This window comes from Polypterus senegalus, chromosome 12 (genome assembly GCF_016835505.1).
Source record: "Polypterus senegalus isolate Bchr_013 chromosome 12, ASM1683550v1, whole genome shotgun sequence".
Classification (NCBI taxonomy): domain Eukaryota; kingdom Metazoa; phylum Chordata; class Cladistia; order Polypteriformes; family Polypteridae; genus Polypterus; species Polypterus senegalus.
The window spans coordinates 28,499,655-28,523,246 of NC_053165.1; the positions used below are offsets into that span (position 1 = coordinate 28,499,655).

General features: G+C 38.3%; 1 protein-coding gene across 1 annotated transcript in view; it reads left to right on the forward strand.

Moving 5' to 3' along the window:
• lztr1 (leucine-zipper-like transcription regulator 1) overlaps window positions 1–23,592 on the forward strand; it is a 45,097-nt gene that overhangs the window by 16,494 nt on the left and 5,011 nt on the right. The window contains exons 12-19 of the mRNA XM_039770718.1: window positions 7,433–7,528; window positions 12,021–12,204; window positions 14,204–14,373; window positions 17,160–17,316; window positions 17,427–17,553; window positions 19,593–19,742; window positions 20,727–20,832; window positions 21,680–21,760. Of these exons, the coding sequence (XP_039626652.1) occupies window positions 7,433–7,528; window positions 12,021–12,204; window positions 14,204–14,373; window positions 17,160–17,316; window positions 17,427–17,553; window positions 19,593–19,742; window positions 20,727–20,832; window positions 21,680–21,760 (1,071 nt within the window). The remainder of the gene's footprint in view (window positions 1–7,432; window positions 7,529–12,020; window positions 12,205–14,203; window positions 14,374–17,159; window positions 17,317–17,426; window positions 17,554–19,592; window positions 19,743–20,726; window positions 20,833–21,679; window positions 21,761–23,592) is intronic.

The window sequence follows — 23,592 nt, forward strand, 5'->3', positions numbered from 1 at the left end:
TCTCCTTCATGCTCTAAAGTCAGACAAGCCCTTACAAAACCCAAGTGGTGAATGGAAGGGCCTTTTAAAACATAAGCGGGAACTCCTTTCAGGGAAGGCTGCTGAACCACTCTCATGGTCAGGGTTGTTCAAGGAAGCTCCTGAGGTCCTCTGGCTACCGTGCTGTCTAGCATCCCCAGGTGTTCCTGCAGGTCTGGCTCAAATATTTTGGGCATTAAACAGACATCCATTCATTGATCTGCCTGTCGCCGATCATTTAGTCTTATTTCTTTGTCAAGTAAATGCAAATACAAGTTTTATTTGTTAAATCCTTGTTTGCAATGCAGTGGCTTAGATTTTATTTATTTATTTATTTATTTTTTTTGCATGAGTAAATATAAAAGTGTACATCATGTAGCATTCAGATCCGTTTGGGGATTAGGCATCTGTTTTGTAGGTTGGAAACCTTTAATTTTTGTTTATTTCTTCATCAAATAGACAGGTTTCACATTTTTGTTTATTAAATATTTTTGTAACAATGAGTCATATACTACCCTGAATAAGTGGGTTATGAAAATAGATTACTCATATTTCAAAAATGCAGCATTAATATGTACAGTATATATCTGAGTAAACATAATGTATATTTTGCAAAGTCAAGTTATTGAAAAGAAATTCTTAAATAAACTTGTGATGGCTGAAAGAGCATCACAAATGCCAGATTCTAACTCAGTCCTGATGATATTATATGATACAGATACTGGGGTCATAACGCAGAGATTTTTATTTTATATTTCAAATTGGTTTTAGAGTAACCTTTAGTGTTAGAATCATTACTGTGCATGATTACTATAGTGACACTGTTTATTGACTGTTACAAATGTAAGCAGTCCAGTGTATAAGGCCCCCTTCCTTCCGCTCATGCAGCATATACCAGCTTGATCAGGCTTTGGTCTGAGTCTTGCTGAAAGATACAAGGAAGAAGCTGCAATTTAAAGCTAACCACATTTCTTCTGAGGATATACCATACCCATGCCCTTTTCTAAGCCTGCCTAATCCCAAGAAGAGTTAAGGGGCAGGACCCGATCCCAGCCATTATAAGGGAGCAAGGCAGGAACAATCCCTGGATAAGGCACCAGTCTATCACAAGGTGAACTCACACACATGCAAATGAAGTGCATTTCACTTTTCTTATTAATGTTAACTCAGCTGAAACCATGTTTTCCAGTCTTTTGTTTTGATTTTTTCTGTCCCCAAAATGAATTTTTGTTAGGTTTGCAGTGGAAATTTGTAATTATCTATACTAATAAAAGGCAAAGCCCTCACTCACTGACTCATCACTAATTCTCCAACTTCCCGTGTAGGTAGAAGGCTGAAATTTGGCAGGCTCATTCCTTACAGCTTACTTACAAAAGTTGGGGAGGTTTCATTTCGAAATTCTACGCCTAATGGTCATAACTGGAAGGTATTTTTCTCCATTAACTGTAATAGAGTTGAACTGGAAAGGCGTGGGGGAGTTTCGTGTGACATCATCACGCCTCCCACGTAATCACGTGAACTGACTGTCAACGCAGTGCGTAGAAAACCAGGAAGACCTCCAAAAAGCGCTTAAGAAAACATGCATTATATAATTCAGAAGGCAGCGAAACAATAAGGAGCGAGCGAGTGACATATACTACCATATTCATGAGTGCTGCTACCTCGGAAAGAAAGCAAGGTGTAAACCTAAACTTTAAATTAAGTTCATAGACAGGCTACCGCTGGCGTTTCACATGCCCACAGGTAATGCGGGATACAAGTTTAATGAGAGGACGCGGGATATAAACGAGAGTTTTGATCACTTTGTAACTAAGTTAAAATTGTAGGTGAAGGGGTGTGCTTATGCAAATTCCGAGAGACTGTGTTTGTGGGGATTGACAGTTAAAGGCGGGTGGGGAGTCACGTCATCATCTCCCTCCCATTCATCTTATTTGCTCTGAGCTGAGCTCCGCTAACGCCGTCTTCCAAAGCAACCGTCAGACTGCCACCAAATACTCACAGAAAAATCCACAAGTTAATACACACGCTGTCTCTAGAGTTTCTACACACTGAATCCTCCAGGCACTACTTACAAAAGGTCACATTGACAATCGTGTTACGTTATTTTTAAAATCTTTCCTTTTCTTAGCACAAGCACAGCTGAGAAGCTTGATGCATGTGCTCCATAATGCGTTAAAAAATAATGCATTTAATCACACTTTGCATTACAATCAAAGGGGAGCTTTTGTCAATGCATGATTTCCTGGTATACGATTACATTGATCAAGCGCATCCCGATTCATTTTACCCTCGCACCACCTTAGTTTGAGAAGAAGTATGAAAAAATATGAGGTTAACACAGAAAAACAGATCACCAATTCAAGCTTTATGAATAATCGATTCGCCATCAATAATTGTTTTGGTAAAGCCATCCTCCTTCCATTTTATAATTTTTCCGCCACTAGCCATGATTAAATGAGCGGTAAAAAGTAAGAGCAAAGCGAGGGTGACTTATTTAGGCAGGCATATATATGACAGCAACACTCATGACAATGTCAATCATGTTACGTTATTATTAAAATGTTTCCTTTTCTTTTTCATTACTTCTTTAACACACTACTTCTCCGCTGGTAGCGGGTATTTTGCTATATATATATATATATATATGAATGACCTCCAAAGCGCTGAGACTTTTGATATCATGAGCGTGTCTGCAAAACTGGGGTCTCCTGCCCAGCAAAAGTCGAGCAACCAGCGCGCGTGCATAGCTGTGCCGGCCTTTGAGGCGCTGACTGCGCTTCTGCCTTAAGTCAAAGTGAGCACTTTTAATTTTTTTCATCCTCCCCCTGCGCTATAGCCCAGACAAGTGCAAACACGGGACCCCTTTTCTACACCACGGCAAAATAATATTAAGGCGATTCACACTTTCTTTTGCTAGTATACGATTATCAGGTCCTCAGCTCGGATTATGAAGACACGCACACGAGTGCAGGACTGACAGTGCCATCACAGCTGATTAATGGCGGGGCGTCTCACCAGTCTACACAAGACCCACCGCGACTGTCCCCAAAAGGCGATCATAACGTCAGCGAACACATCTCTCTATACTATATAAAAGAAAAAGGCAACTTTCCTTTCTTTACACCTTTTTTCCTTTTATCCGAAACCAAAGCCTTTCTCTCTTAACACTGCAGAGGACACAAAACTAATTTTCTTTAAATGCCGGTAAGGCACATTACCAGAGGCACAAATTTGAGCGTTCACATAGAAAATGTAATTTCAATGTACCTGTACTTCTTAAAACGTTAATGTTTTACTGTTTAATAACTTATTGACTATAATTTATTATTTTTCCCTTGCACTCAGTGACCAAACCTATACACACACACACACATACATACATACATACATACACACAAGTATATGTATGTGAATATATATACACACACACAAAAACATACATACATACATACATACACACATATATATAATTTGTGTGTGTGTATGTATGTATGTGTGTGTATATATGATGTAGATAGGTATGTATGTGTATATATGTGTATGTATATGTATATATATATGTGTATGTGTGTGTGTGTGTGTATATATATGTGTGTGTGTGTATATATATATATATATATATATATATATATATTGTAATGGATGGCCGGCCATTTATCCCGCCAATACCCCAAGCCGCCAGGTGGAGCCCTCCTTGCACGAGGAGGTCCCCAGAAGACCAGCAGGGCATCATGGACATTGGAGTTTTATGCAAAGCCCTGCTGGATGCCGTGGGGCCACAGGAGGGAGCTGCAGGGAGGACCGAGGGCTTCTTCAGCCCTGTGACCCGGAGGTTCGTCACAGGAAGAGCGGCGGACTTCGGGTTGAAGAAAGGGACTATTTACCCTGACTCGGAAGGAAAAGGACTTGTGGACTATTGGGCAGAAACACTTCCGGGTCAGGGATTACAAAAGGACTATGGGAACTCCCAGACAACGAGCTGAGCTGGGTGGAAGGGTGGCAACGCGTCTGGGAGCTGGAGGATTGGTTATTTGTGTATTATTGTGAGTTATATGAGTATTGTGGAGGAGAGTGTGCTTTGTACACTGTGGAAGAAAAATAAAGTCGATTTGAGGACTTTTACCTGGTGTCTGGAGTCGTGGACAGGGGTTCAAGGGAGTGAGGACGCCCCCTATCGTTCACAGTGGCGTAGTCGGCAGGATACTCTAGCGTCGTTTGCAGAGGACCTGAATCAAAAATTTCTGTGGAAACGAACCCTGAGAAGACTGCAGAATCAGGAATCACCACAGCATCGCCAAAACCGAAAAACTGAGTCCAAAATGGGAAAGAAGAAGGGCAAGCAAGCGACAACGCCAGCGGAGTGCCGTAGGTGCAATGGCGGCCTTCGGGAGGAGTTAAGGAGAGGCCTTACAAGTCGGAGAAACCTCCAGGAAGCAACGATCCCTCTAAGGTACGTGCCGGGAACGACTTTAAAAATCCTTTTATTGTTTCTCACCTTGTCCCATGCATGTACCTTGGAGATGACCACCTGGAGGCTCCGAGGGGAAAAGGAGACTGCCCCGAAGACGACGGCCTTCTCTTGTCGAAGCCAGAGCACCTAGAAATCGACTTCCGCATGATGGCAGCCGACAAGGGACACGGTAGCAAACCCGGTGCAGTCTGGGAAGGAGGAGCTTCCCGTCCTGCTGTTTGCACCTTCAAGCCCGAGAAGCGGACTTGGTCTTTCCGAAGGGAAGGGGAGGCGGCGAGGCATCGCTCAAACCACAAGAAGGTAAGGAGGGTCGGGAAGTAGCTGATCGGGATGTCGCTAAAGTCTTAAAGACAGACCGCAGTTTGCGAAGAAGGCAACTCGACCCTCCGAGAACTCCAAATCCCAGAAGCCTCCGCGAGACCGTCAGAGCACGTGCCTGAAGCGGGCGTGCTTATTGGCTCCCGGTCGGCAGGTAACACGAGCGAGGAAGTGAGTGTTCTGCCGGTCGAAATAAATAATTATATTAACTTACGGGAGCTCGAAAACTAATCGAGCCCGTAGCGAGTGTCTTGCAGGTCCTGACGACCATTGAAAAGATCGTCGGGGATTTGGGAGCGGCAGCCAGAGAGCCGTTGGAAAAGGTGAGGGCCTATGTGCGGCGATTTGGTGAGGAGCCTCCCGTAATGAATGATGCGGCGATACAGGTGAGCGAGACCCGTATCGTATATAATAGAGGGCGGTGTGATCCGGGCCCGCGTTTAATAAGTAGCGGTGCCAATACACGGCGTACCCTACAAGAGAGGTCGGCACGTTAACGAGTGGTCGGCGGAAGGGCTAATCGATCCGGGGCAGCTAGACAGTGCTGACTCGGGCGAGGCAGCCCTGAAGACGCCGCCGTAATTTATAAATCAAGAGGGTGCAGACAGTAAAGGGGCTCTCTTCTTGTAATAGAGACCCAGACTGTATATAAGCCCCAGATTAAACAGGAGGGCTCTAAGATAAAGCGGGGGTCTCCTGACAAGAAAGAAAAAGAGACAGAAAAAGTGAAAGCACCGTTAGAGGCGGCAGGGTTTCTCTCCCAGCAAAGGGCGGACCTAACAGTTCCTTATTGTTTTCAGTCCCGTAGGAAGAATACCAGAAGGACAGAGGCAGTGTTACGGGTGCCGAAGGTTGGGCCATATTTGGCGGAACTGTCCTTGGAGAGAGGGGGACAAGAGGTCAATTTGGAATAATATTCCCCCTAGGTTCTCCAGGGACCAAGATGTTCATTTTAATCAAGGCTCAACCAGGACGTCCTCTTGGAGGAAGACTTCCCTCTCGGGGCAGGCCGCTCCGAATAATAATTAGCGCTGGGGAATACTGTAATGGATGGCCGGCCATTTATCCCGGCCAATACCCCCAAGCCGCCAGGTGGAGCCCTCCTTGCAGCGAGGAGGTCCCCAGAAGACCAGCAGGGCATCATGGACATTGGAGTTTTTATGCAAAGCCCTGCTGGATGCCGTGGGGGCCACAGGAGGGAGCTGCAGGGAGGACCGAGGGCTTCTTCGTGCCCTGTGACCCGGAGGTTCGTCACAGGAAGAGCGACGGACTTCCGGGTTGAAGAAAGGGACTATTTACCCTGACCCGGAAGGGAAAAGGACTTGTGGACTATTGGGCAGAAACACTTCCGGTCAGGGATTATAAAAGGACTATGGGAACTCCCAGACAACGAGCTGAGCTGGGTGGAAGGGTGGCAACGCCTGGGAGCTGGAGGATTGGTTATTTGTGTATTATTGTGAGTTATATGAGTATTGTGGAGGAGAGTGTGCTTTGTACACTGTGGAAGAAAAATAAAGTCGATTTGAGGACTTTTACCTGGTGTCTGGAGTCGTGGACAGGGGTTCAAGGGAGTGAGGACGCCCCCTATCGTTCACTATATATATATATGTGTGTATATGTGTGTGTGTGTATATGTAGATCTGTATATAGATATGTAGATATGAAGATATGTATGTGTATATATGTATGTATATATATATATATATATATATGTGTGTATGTGTGTGTGTGTGTGTGTGTGTGTGTGTGTATATATATATATATATATATATATGACAGCAACAATCAAGCTGTGAGAAAACAGTAAAAGGAGGCGTGTCAGGCGTCGTGGTACATTTTCTGATGCAGCTAGACGAAAATAACTTTGTGACGCTGCCACCAAATACACAAAACAATTACTTTGACAATCATGTTACATTATTTTTAAAATGTTTCCTTTTCTTTTTCATAACTTCTTTAAAACATGACATCGCTGCGAAGCGTGGGTATTTTGCTATATATATATATATCACAGCGACACTCATAACAGTGACAAAACAATTACATTGACAATCATGTTACGTTATTTTCAAAATGTTTCCTTTTCTTTCTCTTTCCTTCTTTAACACACTACTTCTCCGCTGCCAAGCGCGGGTATTCTGCTAGTATCCTATAAATGTTGCTGTTCAGATAGATAGATAGATATATATACTTTATTGTCCCTGAGGGGAAATTAAAACTTTACAGAAGCTCAAGAGAAGGAGAAAAATATATACTATATATAAATAATGAACAACAAACCCCCAAATACACCTAAGAACTTCTGGCATGGATACTAGAAAGTTTGTAGCTCATCCAAAAAGGCCATTTGAGATGGGCTGAAGCTTGGGTCTGCGATGACAGCAAGATATCTTCAAATCAATCTAAAAGTCCTTTTAAAAAGTTATAGAGTCTAAATCTTAGTATTATTTTTTTTTAAAAAAAAGGTTATTAATTAATTAACGTTTATCCAAAAAAAGGAGAAAGAGAAAGCGCTTCTTTAAAAAGACTGCCACATGATGTGGTGTCTGGAAGTAAATCAGGTTGCTTGGTGATTTGATTTTTTTTTTCCTTCTATATTAATTTTCTTTTTTCAAAATCATTTAGAAAGAGGAGCGTGTGAAGGGACACATTGCAATTGTGACTGCTAGATGTCGCTGGTTAAGAAAAAAGATTGCTCAGGCACGTGATAGATTGAGACAGGTAAGTGATTATGTAGAAAAATAAAATATTTGGAACAGTTTTAGTCTTACATGATCTCCATTATCTTTTAAGAGCTGAAGGTGAGTTTAATATTGCTGTTCAAGTCATATGCAGTTTATTATCTGGGAAATGAAGGTACATGGTGCAGTTCATAGAATTTGTCATTTTCTGGACTTTGAAATGATGCTGTAGAATAATTGTTAATGTTACATTCACTTTGTATTTTTATATAAAGTGACCTTTTTATGTAGTACAAAGCAGTGGTACTCAACCCGCGGCTCTTCAAAGGCCAGTTGTGACTCTTTTAAGTCCTACTTAAGAATAAAAAAATCTTTAAAGAAAATGATAAAACATTGTCAACAGAATTAATTTCATTTTTTTGTGATTTTTGTTTAGTGGCGAAAATTTCAGAGGAAAAAAAGATTTGCACTTTGAGCATACAGATAGCTCTAAAACTGAACATTATTGTGTACCCTTATGTCGAGCTTCCAGTAAGTACAACAAGGTACTTAGCTTTCATACATTTCCCTCCGATGCTCTTAATAGATCGTCACTATCCACAGAGAGAGAGATCTCTATGGTTAGTCCCCATAGCCGAGTTTGTAGCTGGCATTTTTAAAAAGATGATCTTCATGAGACAGGGCAACGACTGTTGAAGATGGGAGCAGTTCCTGTGTTGTTTGAGTGGAACACTTTGCTGTTTCGGACTGTGAAAAATGATCAGCAATGCACTGTCCGTTTCCTACCTGCAGTTATGGACAGTGATGATAAGCAGTTCTGTCTGTTATACTGTTATGGGCTGTGAAAAACGGCAATATGCTGTCTGTTGCCATTATGGACTTTGTGATCAGCACTTGGAAATCATCTCATAATGATAATGTTGAAATACTGCCAATAATGTTGAATTTTGTGGTTGCAGTAATAATAAATTACAGTTATTACATCATGATTTTCATCCCTTATCCTTATTCTCAAATTCATAAAGGTTTTAAGGGGGAAAGGGACGTTTTTGGATTGCAGCTCTTGCAAAAATATATTTTTTCAGTGTGGCTCCTGAGTAAGGCAAGGTTGAGTAACGATGATATAAACCAAACATTTGTGCTGAAGTCTGTCCTTTTTATTAGTTTCTCTGACTTGGTTTTCTCAGGTTACTGTAATCACATTAGTTCTCTGACCTAGTTTAGCTTTTTATAAGGCCAGCTACTAACCTGAATAGTTTACTCAATACCAGTTGAAGTGTTTGCATATCCAGTACTGGATTAGGGAAAGATGGATTACAGTCTGAGTGTATTTCTAAAAAAGATTAAATTTAGCAGAATTATACATCTTAGCCAGTAGGTATCTACTAAAAAAGACATTTTAATGTCCTTAAAACTAGCCTCATAATATAAAAACTAAATACTCCAAAATCTCAATATTTGATGGTGTTTTAAAAAAAAAATAGAAAATTTGCCAACATGTGTTTTTTTATTTGCCAATGAACTTTTTATTTATTAAAATGTATTGTTATTGTACCAATTTACATGCTTTATGCAAATAACGGACAGAGCAGAAGTGACTGACAGGCCATACGAGTAGCACCGCTAAGCAATGGGGGGGTGGTTGACTGAAGACGGGGCGATATCCTGGATGTGATCATGCTGTGAAATGGAATGAGAAAGTTTGGTGAAGCTCAAGGAAGATGCAACGCTCAATGGTTAATAAGTGCAGTTTTTTTTTTTTTTTTTTAACATTCTTAAATGCGTATCACTTTGCATCTTGGTTATTTGCTCCATTGGCCTTGTGGTGTGAAGTATTAGGTGCCGTGAAGCACCAGTACATAAACATCAAGTGCTGGGTGGGGGTGACCCATGGAGTTTCAAGAACAAGGTCAAATTATGTTAAAATTTGATTATTTGGCTGCAACCTCAAAGAGGTTTTTTTGGAGAAAAATCAGTGCAGCATATGAAGAAAAGAACATCTTACCTATTGTTAAGTATGTGGTTAGATTTATTATGGTTTGGGTTTGTGTGATAGCTAACGGCATAGAAAAATTGTACAGCGAAGAATAGATTCCACTGAATATTAATACATCCTTGAGTACAACATCAGACAGTCAGTCAGAAAAGTGAAGCTGAAAAAAGGATGGCTTCTACCATAAAACAACAATCCAAAGCACACTTTGAATTCTATCACTAGGAGGTACCTCAAGAAACACAAGGTGAAGGTTCCAAAATGGTCTCTCTGGTCCTCAGATTGCTTGATTATCAATGCAGATTTGTAGATAGTTCTCAAATGTACTGTGTACTCCAAACATCCAAAAAATATCTCACAGCTGGGAAAGATCTACAAGGAAGAATGGGGGGAAACCTTCAAAAGAAGAATTCGGAGATTCACTGCTAGTTACAAAAAACATTCGCAAGCTGTAATATTTTGCCAAGGAAAGCACTGAGTTAGCAGGGTATGCAAACTTTTGCAAATGCCACATTTACTCTAATTTCTTTACTTTATTTATTCGTCAAGTAAATTGGAACTGTACATTGGCTTTTTTGTTATTGTTTCAGTTTACTATTTTTTTTTTTGCTTCAAAATATATCAACAAAATATATAATTTACAGGGGGTGTTTAGACTTTCTTTAGGAACTCTATAGACATATATACAGGTAGGTCCATAAATATTTGGACAGAGACAACTTTTTTCAAATTTTTTGCAAAACAATTGCATAAAAATGTGAGGCAACTAAAGCATTTTTTAACACAATCCCTTCATTTCAGGGGCTCAAAAGTAATTGGACAATTGACTCAAAGGCTATTTCATGGGCAGGTGTGTTCAAGTCCGTCGTGATGTCATATCAATTAAGCAGATAAAAGGCCTGGAGTTGATTTGAGGTGTGGTGCTTGCATGTGGAAGATTTTGCTGTGAACAGACAACATGCGGTCAAAGGAGCTCTCCATGCAGGTGAAAGAAGCCATCCTTAAGCTGTGAAAACAGAAAAACCCATCTGAGAAATTGCTACAATATTACGAGTGGCAAAATCTACAGTTTGGTACATCCTGAGAAAGAAAGCAAGCACTGGTGAACTCAGCAACGCAAAAAGACCTGGACGTCCACGGAAGACAACAGTGGTGGATGATCGCAGAATCATTTCCATGGTGAAGAGAAACCCCTTCACAACAGCCAACCAAGTGAACAACACTCTCCAGGGGGTCGGCGTATCGATATCCAAGTCTACCATAAAGAGAAGACTACATGAAAGTAAATACAGAGGGTGCACTGCAAGGTGCAAGCCACTCATAAGCCTCAAGAATAGAAAGACTAGATTGGACTTTGCTAAAGAACATCTAAAAAAGCCAGCACAGTTCTGGAAAAACATTCTTTGCACAGATGAAACCAAGATCAACCTCTAACAGAATGATGGCAAGAAAAAAGTATGGAGAAGGTGTGGAAGAGCTCATTATCCAAAGCATACCACATCATCTGTAAAACACGGTGGAGGCAGGCAGTGTGATGGCTTGGGCGTGCATGGCTGTCAGTGGCACTGGGACACTAGTGTCTATTGATGATGTGACACAGGACAGGAGCAGCCGAATGAATTCTGAGGTGTTCAGAGACATACTGTCTGCTCAAATCCAGCTAAATGCAGTCAAATTGATTGGGCGGCGTTTCATGATACAGATGGACAATGACCCAAAACATACAGCCAAAGCAACCCAGCAGTTTATTAAAGCAAAGAAGTGGAAAATTCTTGACAGGCCAAGTCAGTCACCTGATCTTAACCCAATTGAGCAGGCATTTCACTTGTTTAAGACTAAACTTCGGACAGAAAGGCCCACAAAAAACAGCAACTGAAAGCCGCTGCAGTAAAGGCCTGGCAGAGCATTGAAAAGGAGGAAACCCAGCATCTGGTGATGTCCATGAGTTCAAGACTGCAGGCTGTCATTGCAAGCAAAGGGTTTTCAACCAAGTATTAGAAATGAACATTTTATTTCCAGTTATTTAATTTGTCCAATTACTTTTGAGCCCCTGAAATGAAGGGATTGTGTTAAAAAATAGTTTAGTTGCCTCACATTTTTATGTAATCTTTTTGTTCAACCCACTGAATTAAAGCTGGAAGTCGGCACTTCAACTGCATCTGAGTTGTTTCATTTAAAATTCATTGTGGTAATGTACAGAACCAAAATTAGACAAAAGGTGTCTCTGTCCAAATATTTATGGATCTAACTGTATATGTGTTTTCAATGTGTATAAATCAGTAAAAATATGTAAAGATGTTCAGATTATAAAGATAAATGCAAAAAATAGACAAATCATATTATATAGATGAATAAATGGAAGCATAGCAATAAATAACATGCAGCATGTGCAAGTGATACCTTAAACATGGTTGTTAATGTTTATTATATGGAAAAAACTCATTCTTTAGGGTAATATGAAGTTATGGGCAGTTAATTGTTTTATATGCAAAAAGCACAACATTGCCATCAATATATTTTTTTCCTTAATTTTAAGCAGAAATGCAAGCCTGAAGTTTTAGAGGATGAAGTGTCAGCTGGCACTCAAAAGGATGTAGCCAACAGCACAAAGCAGTTATGTCTGCAGCCCCTGCTAGAAGTCAGCATCCGAGAGGCAGAAGCCCAGCCTTTTGAGATTCTTATGCAGTTCCTTTACACAGACAAAATCAAGTATCCACGGAAAGGTAATATCTAATTGCCCATGTACGCATACTTCATGGGAGAGTTTCAGATCACACCAGTTCAGGTGCCTAATTAAGGACATTATATAAAAATAAAATAATGAAAACTTCCCTTAACAAAATTATCTGATCATTGTTGAGTCAACAAATGCCCACATTGGTAAAGATTTGCTTATTATTCAAATATGTCACTCGTTAGTCCTAGTGGGCCCCACTGCGGTTAAATGGCTAAGCAAATCTTGACCAGGCTTCCTTATACTTAACACTGGTCTCCCACTTCTGATGCAATTCCCAGATGGTGGTTTCAAAGGTTCTTCTCAAATCATTTGAATTGCTCCCTGTCAGGATAAAGCAGTGGCTCTGCTCTGATGTCCTCCTAGATCAGTGATTCTTAACCTTTTTTGAGTCACGGATCCCTTTAAGAATCTGATGAAAGCTATGGACCCTTCCCCAGAAATTTTCACATAAACACAACTTTGCATGCAATGAACATAATGTACTTTACATAGATACTTTATTAATCCCAAGGGGAAATTCACATACTCCAGCAGCAGCATACTGATAAAAGACAATATTAAATTAAAGAGTAATAAAAATGCAGGTAAAACAGACAATAACTTTGTATAATGTTAACGTTTACCCCCCCCAGGGTGGAATTGAAGAGTCGCATAGTGTGGTGGAGGAACGATCTACTCAGTCTGTCAGTGGAGCAGGACATTGACAGCAGTCTGTCACTGAAGCTGCTCCTCTGTTTGGATGGAGATGATCCTGTTCAGTGGATGAAGTGGATTCTCCATGATTGACAGGAGTTTGCTCAGTGCCTGTTACTCTGCCACGGATGTCAAACTGCCCCATGCCTATAATAGAGCCTGCCTTCCGCACCAGTTTTTTTCCAGGTGTGAGGCGTCCTTCTTCTTTATGCTGCTTCCCCAGCTCACCACCGTGTAGAAGAGGGTGCTCGCCACAACCGTCTGATAGAACATCTGCAGCATCTTATTGCAGATTTTGAAGGACGCCAGCCTTCTAAGAAAGTATAGTCAGCTCTGACCTTTCTTGCACAGAGCATCAGTATTGGCAGTCCAGTCCAATTTATCATCCAGCTGCACTCCCAGATATTTATAGGTCTTCACCCACTGCACACAGTCGCCTCTGATAATCACGGGTCCAGGAGGGGCCTGGGTCACCTTTATTTATCGAGATTTGATTGTGTCATACATATATGACATACACAAAGTATTATTAAACTTTAAAGTAAACAATCTAAAAAAAACACTACTTTTTTTATACTAAACGTAATGGTTACTCATTATAATTATGAAATACAATCCTCTTGTGCAATTTAAAACAGATCTACTACGTTTTCTACTACCATTATTATTACTACATCTACTCTAAATCAACAGTACCGGGCTGTATAGTGAATATAAATGTTAATTTTTATCTGACCCTCACAGACCTCCTGAAGCCCATCCATGGATCCCCTAGGGGTCCACAGACCTCAGATTAAGAACCTTATTCTATGTTTAATTTAGAAGTATTACAGCAGTTATAAGTTAAACATGTTTAACTCAATTTAAAATTATGAAATCACAGTACTAGAGATTTACATATTAGAAAACTTTGTACTTTTGATTGTGAACAGTGCTTTATATCTAAATGTTTGCTTTTTGACGATTTTTTTAAAAGTTGGAAACCAGGACTATCCAGTAACTTTCTCATGGTCACATTAGCACAAATGATTCAAGTACTTTTGGGTTAGAAGTTCAAAGTTTTCTATGAAGCTTTCCTATTTCTGAGTTTTTATCACAAGACCCCAACATCTTCTCCCCCAGTACTCTTTCTTTTTTTCTGTAATCAGTTTGGTCAAAAATGATTCTCTTTATTGGTGTCAAGCCTGTGAAGTTCTTCTTGAATTATCCCATTTCTCTTGCATTAATCCTGGAATATATAAAATGAATATATTTGAGTGTTGATATTTTTCTTTTTAAATCATGCCTCATAGGTCACGTGCAGGACGTTCTTCTTATCATGGATGTATATAAACTCGCTTTGAGCTTCAAGTTATCGCGCCTGGAGCAACTCTGTTTACAGTACATTGAGGCGTCTGTTGATCTGCAGAATGTCCTTATTGTGTGTGAAAACGCTAACAAGTTACAACTGGATCAGCTTAAGGTAAAATGAATTATGAAATTATAGACTTTGGCTTTCTAGTGCAAAAGACTTCATAAAGTAATACTACTTTTTTAATGTTACATACCCCATGTAGTTTGTATTGATGGCAGAGAAAGATGTTTAATTTTATGTTTTCATACAGAATGGAGATAGCAACATTTCTGATTGAATAGGTGTCTAAAGATTACCAGGAGCAAAAATCCCTCTACTGCCAGAAGGGATCCTACTCCGTTGGGCCATTGAGCAAGGCCTTTAACCTTAAAATTGCTCCAGATGCACTGAGCAATGGCTGACCCTGCCCTCTGATTCAGAAAGATCATATGAAAAGACAATTTCCCCTCGAGGATTAATATATCCAAAAAAAAAAAAACACTTCTGGAAAGTGCTCTGATGAATGAAAATGGCACATGCTCAGACACCATCACACATTTGAATTGAAACACTGAGAGACATATAAAACTAAAGGTTAAAGGTCAATGAAAAGTGAGTGTAAACCTTATCAGGATGAGAATATGACGACACTTTATTGTGTCTATCTGAGATGTTTGAACAAGCAGAAGGTCAATCCACCCTTGCAGTTCCACAGACTGCTGCTAAATACTCACAAGGTGCACCAGTTTAGCTTCACAGTGTGAATATAAATGTAACAGTGGGAGGGGGTCTGCAATTCAAAAGCTCATTTGCAGCTGAGAATATTCCATTTTCGTTCACAAGTGTTTTCTGGCAATGGTTTAGTAATATTTTAGTAAAAATTGATTTGTTTGGGACATTTTAAGCTTAGGACTAGATGGCTTGCCATGTGGATTATGTTACATGAATAATGTCAAGTACTGCTTACCATAGACACCTATAAGAAACGTTATCTCCATTCTGCATGAAAATGTAAGAGTAAAGATTTTTCTCAGCCATCTCTGCAAACTATGTGGGGTAAGTAACACATTTAAAAAAAAAAAAAATTGGAGAGGAGTATTCCTTTACTCAACATTTACAAATTGAGATAAATGTATAGGCATTGTATTTTCTTAAATTGTTTAACAAATGATTTAATTAGAGTTTCATTAGTGCTTTTAATATAAGCTTAAGAAGAAAAGAACACAACCACACTTTCAGTGGGATCCTTCCACAGGACACATGATATAAAGGCAGCATATTCATTTATAAAATGCTCCCAGAGTATGGAAGAAAATAGGCTAAGGAGTGCACGGTCAACAGCCATTGGGCATAAACTTGCTAAGTCATAGTATACTGCTGTAAATACCTTACTTATTTCAATGATTACTTATGATATCAATAGATAAAACTGGATTTCTTCTGAGGGAGTGGGACTACTAATATCCTGACTGGTGCATTTAATACTGTACCTACACATTTAGCTTTGCGTTGTAAGTGACTTCTTTATTGTTAAAATTAGGTAGCAGGATGAGTATGCACAGTACATGCTGAGTCAGGAGAGAAGAGGTTATGAGCAGAAGAGCCCTTTAGAGCTTGGATTTAATTAAACTGTACTCTATATAACTTTAACTAAGACTATTATTGTTTTAACACCCCTTTAATATTTCTTTCTTGTGCTTTCTTTTTACTAAGAATAAAAAGAAACCATTCGCAGCCTCATCCTACTTGTTCATTTTATATTGGGTGTTCTCTGTGTTAGTTTAGCAGTGGACACTCTTGTGTCCCTCTAAGGAAGAACTAAAAGCAATATAAATGGTAAACTTGCTTCTATAAACTTTCAAGGGTACACCATGTAGGTGCCTGCAGTGCCTCGAAAACTAAAAGGTGTCATCCTGCCTTACTTTTCATTGCATTCGTAAATAGCTAACTTGGTACATAACTCAACTACTACAAGGGTAAACCATTTAATTTTGCTTATGTAACCCTTTAGGTAGAGTTACTGCCACATTATGTTTTTAAAGGCTAAAATGTGTACATTTGAAGGCAGAAAATACATGTAAGTGGTCAGCAAATCTGTCACAGCTTGGAAAAAATATATTCTGAATTGTATTGTGTAGACTCAAGTGAAATTCACATGGAATGCCATTTTAGTCTCTCCAGTTACAGTTAAGGAAGTACCATAGGTTTTTTTTTTATGGAGCATCCTTTATGCCGTTGGAGAAGTGTATTGGATTTATTTTATTCAGTTATGGGAATAGTAGAACTAGTGAATTCTTACCAGGATATGTCATCAAATGTGCCAAATGCAGAATACTAGAATATGTGAATTGAGCTGACCTGTTTTATTCTGGGAAGTGTAAAAATAAACATTAGATTCCTCCATTCCAAAGCCTATTTGTAAGTTGTACTTTAGTCACTTTGCCATCTGAATTCTAGCATGTCCTCCGGGATGACAGTGAAGGCGCTTCCTGTAACAAAACGATAGAAAGTCCTGGGTATTCTTATATATAACATGTCATACTGTTAACTGTGTCCTGGTGGTTGTCAAAGATAATTTGATGGAATCAACTGAAAATATATGAAAGTAACACTGAATCCTTAAAGACAGTAACAATAAAACAATCACATTTTACAAGAAACTAGCTTGACATATAAAATAATACAGAAACAAATCTGATTTAATTTAGAAGCAGACTTTTATAAAGTATTGGCCCTGTAAATTCAACTCTTTTGAGAATAAAGATGAATTAGTCATAGTATGCTGATTTTGAAACGCCTTGGAATGATGTGCCTAAAACTTTTGTTTATTCCATGTCAAGCAAAAAGATTTTTAAATTATATCAATTTTGAAGGTGTACAAAAAACACTAATTAGTATACTTTTTTTTTCTTTAGGAGCACTGTCTAAATTTTGTAGTGAAAGAGTCACACTTCAACCAAGTTATAATGACCAAAGAGTTTGAGCATTTGTCAACCCCTTTGATTGTGGAGATTGTTCGGCGGAAACAGCAGCCACCTTCCAGAGTGTATTGTGACCAACCTGTGGACATAGGTATAAGTGTCTAGTTGTCTTCTCTGGAACTGCTATTGTATCTTTAACCCTTCAAAGCTGACACTTCATTTTTTTAATTATGATAATATTTGTAATTTATCATCCTAAAGGAACATCCCTGGTGCAAGATATGAAAGCCTACCTGGAAGGAGCTGGATTAGAATTTTTTGACATCACTCTTCTTTTGGATGGTCATCCACGGCCTGCACATAAAGCAATTTTGGCTGCTCGCTCAAGGTAAGTGTCTGAGCAGAAAGTATAATAAGAATCACATATTTCATATTTTCCTTCAGAAGCTATCTAATTTTGTATTTTAATATTTCCAAATTGTGCTAAAACTCCAAAATCCTTGGCACACTATGTATTTGTATTATTGTCTATAGTATATGATTTAACAAAAAACAGCATACTAAGTGCAAAGTCGAGCAAATTTACTACTCATTCTTCTGTGTTTTGCTGCTGTAAAAACAAATGGATCATAAAGACATGCCGGCACATGAAGCAGTGCAGTGAGAGCAACCAAGTTTATTGCAGAACTTAAAGGGCATATCTCATTGTGAAAGATTCAGAGACTCAAACCTGGCTATTCTCAAACAGAGGAGACTTTGTGGGAACCTAATCAAGGTCTTCAAAATCCTCAAAGGTCTTGATAAAGAACATTGAGCAGAATTCTTTCAACTTAATAGTGAATCATATACTCAAGGACATCAGTGGTAATTAGTTAGATAGATAGATACTTTATTAATCCCAAGGGGAAATTAATAAGGAGAAAAAATTAAGGAGAAGCTCATGTAGAACTGAAGCAAGGGAGCACTTTTTTACACAACGAGTTATGGGAATCTGGAATAAACTACCGACCCGTATGGTGGGAGCAGAAACTGTTTCAACCTTTATGAAGTATCTGGATGAGATATTGAGACAGCTTAGCTCTCAGCCAAGCAAATGAGCATGATTTACTGAATTGTCTCCTTGCAATTGTCAAATTTCTTTATGTTCTGTGTTCTTAATTTCAGAAATTAGTAATTTTTTATGGAAATTACAAAAAATGAACACAGGACCTCATTATACATAGGTATAAAATGGATTGTTCAAAGTTGGAAAGTGAACAGGAAGATTTTCATTGTGTTTTTAAATCACTGATTAGGACATGACCTTTGGCATTAAATAGTACAGCATTCCAAGTAGTCCACCATGTTGGCTGGCAGTAAAGCACCTTTTTATCACTTTAATATCTTACTGAAACATTTATATATATATATATATATATATATATATATATATATATATATATATATATATATATATATATACACACACACACATACGGACACTTTTATTTATAAGACACTTGCTGATAATCAAAATACTTAGTTTTTTATTGTTTGGTGGTTTAGGCTTATCAGTTGTCATTTTTTGCAGGATGTGGCTTCGCATGATACCTCAATGGGTGGACAATTGGCTGTCCATACTCCTCCAGTCTTTTTCAGAAAAATATACATCTTATATATGCTGTGGTATTATATTGTTTCTATATGACTTCAAACGTATCTAATGGCAGCTTTTTTGCTGAAAGGGTGCAATGCTACAGTTGATGTTTCTCTGCCTTTGCTTTTGAGATTTACATTTACAAATTGACTGATGAAGTAAATATTGAAAAAAAAAAAATCCATATGCAGTATTTAGAATCAGCTTATAGTGTCTCCTAAAAGCCTGACTTGTACATGTCAACATTGTAAACAATTTATCTTCTCTTTCTGTATTACTGCACCTCTAAGGATAATGAACCTGTTTTTGCATTCGGTAGTTGATCCTGGCAATGAACTCTTCACTGTTTGTCTATTTAAAGAGAAAGGTATTCTTAAAGATTTGTGAGTAAAAAACAAATACAGTAGTTGTCTACATTTGGAATTGATGCCAAATTTCATGTTGCTGTATAGTGTATTTATTACTTTTCCTTTTTTTCTTTCAGTTTAGTGGCTTTCAGGCTCAACACTGTGCTAGGCATGTAAAATGAAGAAAACAACTCTGCGTCATTATCGCTATTATTTATTTGCTGTATAGTAATATGTTCCAGGTATTTTAAGTAGCAGAACCCGTACTCTTGCATGCAAGTTGGCAGTCAGACCAAACAAAACCTGATGTGCTTAAGTGTATACATAAAGAGTTGTCTGTCCCCAATTACTGTGCTGTTCTCATCAAAGTTTAGTATAAGAAAAATGTTTTAATGAAGACAGTGTTTGTGTAAATTGGCTGTCATTACCTTGCTTTTTCTTCAGCTACTTTGAAGCAATGTTCCGGTCATTCATGCCTGAAGATGGTCAGGTAAATATTTCCATTGGTGAGATGGTCCCAAGCAAGCAGGCGTTTGAGTCCATGCTGCGGTACATCTACTATGGAGATGTTAATATGCCTCCTGAGGATTCCTTGTATCCTTTTAAGTACATTTTCTATTTTTTAGCTGGGAAATAAAACAGATTGCAGTTGTGCTACAAATAATTTTATTCTTAAATATACACAAAAAGAATGTGGGGAAACATTTTTAAGAGAACGTGATTCTGGGGGTTGAAGGCAATTCCTTGTGTTTTAGTTAGCCAATTAAAGAAGGCTGAAATGTGTAGCATTGCAGTGCATGTCTGGACTGTGGTTCAATTACCAGTTCAGTGCTATGTACAGTACGTGTTTCTTTCTCTGGCTGCTTCAGCTGGCCTGCACTACCCATTCACATACACAGTAGCAAATCTAAACTGCCCTATTATGCAGCAAGAATTGCATGTAAGTGTTTTAGGGTAGGTATACAGTTAATGATGCATTCCAGAAAAATATTCTAAATTTAAAAAGCACTTTGCCCATCAAGAATCTGCTGCACTGTTTTTTAATCACCGGAATGTTTCCAGTTTATATTATATCATGTGAAAAGAGTGCCCCGGCAATAAAGCCAGTGTCTGTCCATCTGAAACTGAACAGTCCAGTTGAGTAATATCAATTCGGGAAACCAGAGCACATAATTGTGAAAATAAAAGTTAGTGCAGAATTGAGAATTAAAGAGTAAAAGGAACAGTGTGTTAAAGACACCTTAGTTAATAGTCACTAAGCATGAGCCTTGTCGTTTTGATGAAGTGAACCACTATGAAGGCGGCTTTGCTCAACTCCAGAACCTTTTTAAAATGTGAGAAAAGATTCCCAATAATTGAAAACTTTGATATCTCCACTAATGGTTGGAACCTTTATACAGCTCCCGCTGCAGTTGCTATGCTTCATCTTTTTTTGTGAACTTTTCAAACTGTGATTTTCTACTTGTGACTGTTACACTTCTTGACTGAAAAAAAATGAATACCTACTTATTTATTTTCTGGATACAGCTGTTCACCACTATGAGTGCAGTTATTGTCTTTCTTAACTATAACATATAGGTATTTATTTGCTGCACCTTATTACTATGGATTCTCAAATAACAGACTTCAGGCCTACTGCAAGCAAAACTTGGAGATGAATGTCACAGTTGAAAATGTGTTGCAGGTAGAGGTGTTTTTACTAGTATGTCAGTTATTGTTTAGTGGATTAGGTTCTTTTTATAAGTTTATTTATGTTCTATACTTAATACATTTGTTCATAAATTATACTTACAACAGTGCTTTCCCAATTTAAGGAGGGAATAGGAAAGTTTGAATAACTAAATGTAAAAATCTTTACATTCATATACTGTATCTACATTTGTACAATTGTTAGAGTGGAAGAGGGATCTATGGCTTCACCAAAACCTACTGCCAATATAAACAATAGCAACTCACAGCCCAGGACTAGAATATAAATGAAAGTATATACTTAAAAGAATCACAACTTAGAACAGTACAGCTGACTATAAATGTAAATATCTTTATGAATTTTCACAAAACCTCTTATACATTCATGGCATACTTTGTCTGAAGTATTAAATCAGTTGCTGGCAATTTGCAGGCATACAATTTAGAAAGATGGCAAGAACATATTGGAATATACACACTAAAACTCAAAGCCTTGCATTTAAATGGTAGAAAACAGGCCATGCCACTATAATTGAAATAATTGGTAAAGTGAGAAGTTCACTGTAGATCACTGCACTCTGATTAAAAAGGATTTACACTTTGTGAACATCTGTGATCTGCTTAGCCACCAGGTTGGACTGGGAAGTCTCCAACTCCATGACAATTCAGTGCCATGAAGTAATGAACCACATTGTTAAATTAGAAAAAAAAAAGGAGTACTAAAGGACAGTTTGTGTATTTTATGTTCAACAAAATATATTTGAATAAGTAACTATAATGAAATGGAGTCAAAAAAGTATGTCTGGCACATTTTACACTTTAAGTGATTTTGTGTTTTTCAGATCCTGGAAGCTGCAGATAAGACACAGGCCTTGGATATGAAAAAGCACTGCCTCCATATCATTGTACATCAGTTTATCAAGGTGGGTTGCCTCTTTTCTGGCACTCTGGGTATCTGCTGTCCCACCATTCCATTCTGTGGTCCAACTCAAATGACATCATAGTATTACTTTTATATGCTGAAAAGGAGTAGGGCCTTCAGTTAAATTCTGAGTACAAACACCCTACAAAAACTCAAGATGGACTTAAGGAAAAACGGTTTATAAATTTGTTTCACCCTCATGTATTTCTCTTGAGTAAAATCCCATTTTTCCTGTTCCTGGTATGTTTGGGTGGAAGCTGTCCAGGGATTGATGTTTGAAAAGCAGCTTCATTTTTGAGAACTTTAAAAGATGTTTACAGACAGGTAATGAGCTCAAGTGATACATCTTGGAATGTTAATAACTCTCACTAGGTCAGTGTTACGAAGAAAGATTTGTTTTATTTTTGATGTTGAGTATTATGATTGTGTCGGTTAAACATTGCGAAGGTGTTAATTATGCATTAATGTAACGAATGACTTCCCTTCGTGATTCTTAATTAGATTGCAGGATAAATTTGGTGTATGACAAGTCAAAGTTATTTGTTCACAATCATGGCGCATATTATTTTGAAATTGTGTTCTAAACGGGACCTTTTTTTTTATAAATTTTAAAAAATATCTAGCCTGTTCTTGCTTTTTAAAATAGAAGTCATAAGATAGGGGTCCAAAAGTAAAAACAAAAGCCTTAAAACTTACCAAATACTGTATGTCCCTTTTTCAAGGCATGATTGCTATTGAGCATTAATGATACATGTCTTGAGATTGCACATCTACTGTATTTACAAAACAATGGATCAATGTTATTTTAGGATAGAAAAAAGTGGGATTCAACCATTTTAAATGGAGACCAGCTCTGCCCTGCTGATCGTCTACCTCCGCGATAACCTTTTAACCCCAGGGGTTTGGTTTCCCTTCAAAAAGTCATCTCCAAGCGCTTAGTGACATTGGCATGAACTGCTGTCTCTGTTCTGTAGACAAAAATAACTGAAAAAAATGGCACACTTAATCACCCAGTCTTTCACTACATGTGATACAAATAATTAAAAGTTAAAATGGTTTTAACCACAACTGCCTCATCATATTATGGGCTTAAGTAAATGTCTAGCAAAAAAGAAACTGAGAAACTAGCTAATTTCTTTCACTCATTACAAAGCTTTGTCCTTAGCTCTTTTATTACAGTATCCTCCACATGTACTATAAAATTTGATACTTTTTTTGTGGCATTTCAATCTGTTTCAACACAGGAGTACACCACAGCTACCAAAAAAAAAGCTAAATACTAGGCACAACACGATAAAAGTAAACCCTCACAACACTGTCCAATATTCATAGATAAGGGTGGTAAATTAAATGAAATCCCCAGTGAATATCCCCCTGAATTTATATATATATATATATATATATATATATATATATATATATATATATATATATATATATATATATATATATATATATATATATATAAATATAAATAAATGTATATAGTAATAAACACGAGGCAGAGTCATATAAAGGTTTGGGGTAGCCACCCGTATAATCTGGTATCCTGGCTGCAAAAGTAATGTTCAGCAAATACAACACTGCTGTGCACAAAACCGAGTCCAAAACAGAACTGAGGGAATAGGGAAAAGGCAGAGGCTTTTAAAGGGGAAGACAGGAAGTGAAGTCAAAGGGGTCGAGCTCATGTAGGTCTTCTGTCATTGGTGTGAGCCCGGACGTGACATCACAGGGGCCGGAGCTGGCAAGGTCTCTTTCCATTGGCTCGGTCCCGGAAGTGATGTCAAGAGGACCAGGTGGAATCTCCCGTGAATGGTCTGCAGGCAAGGGAGA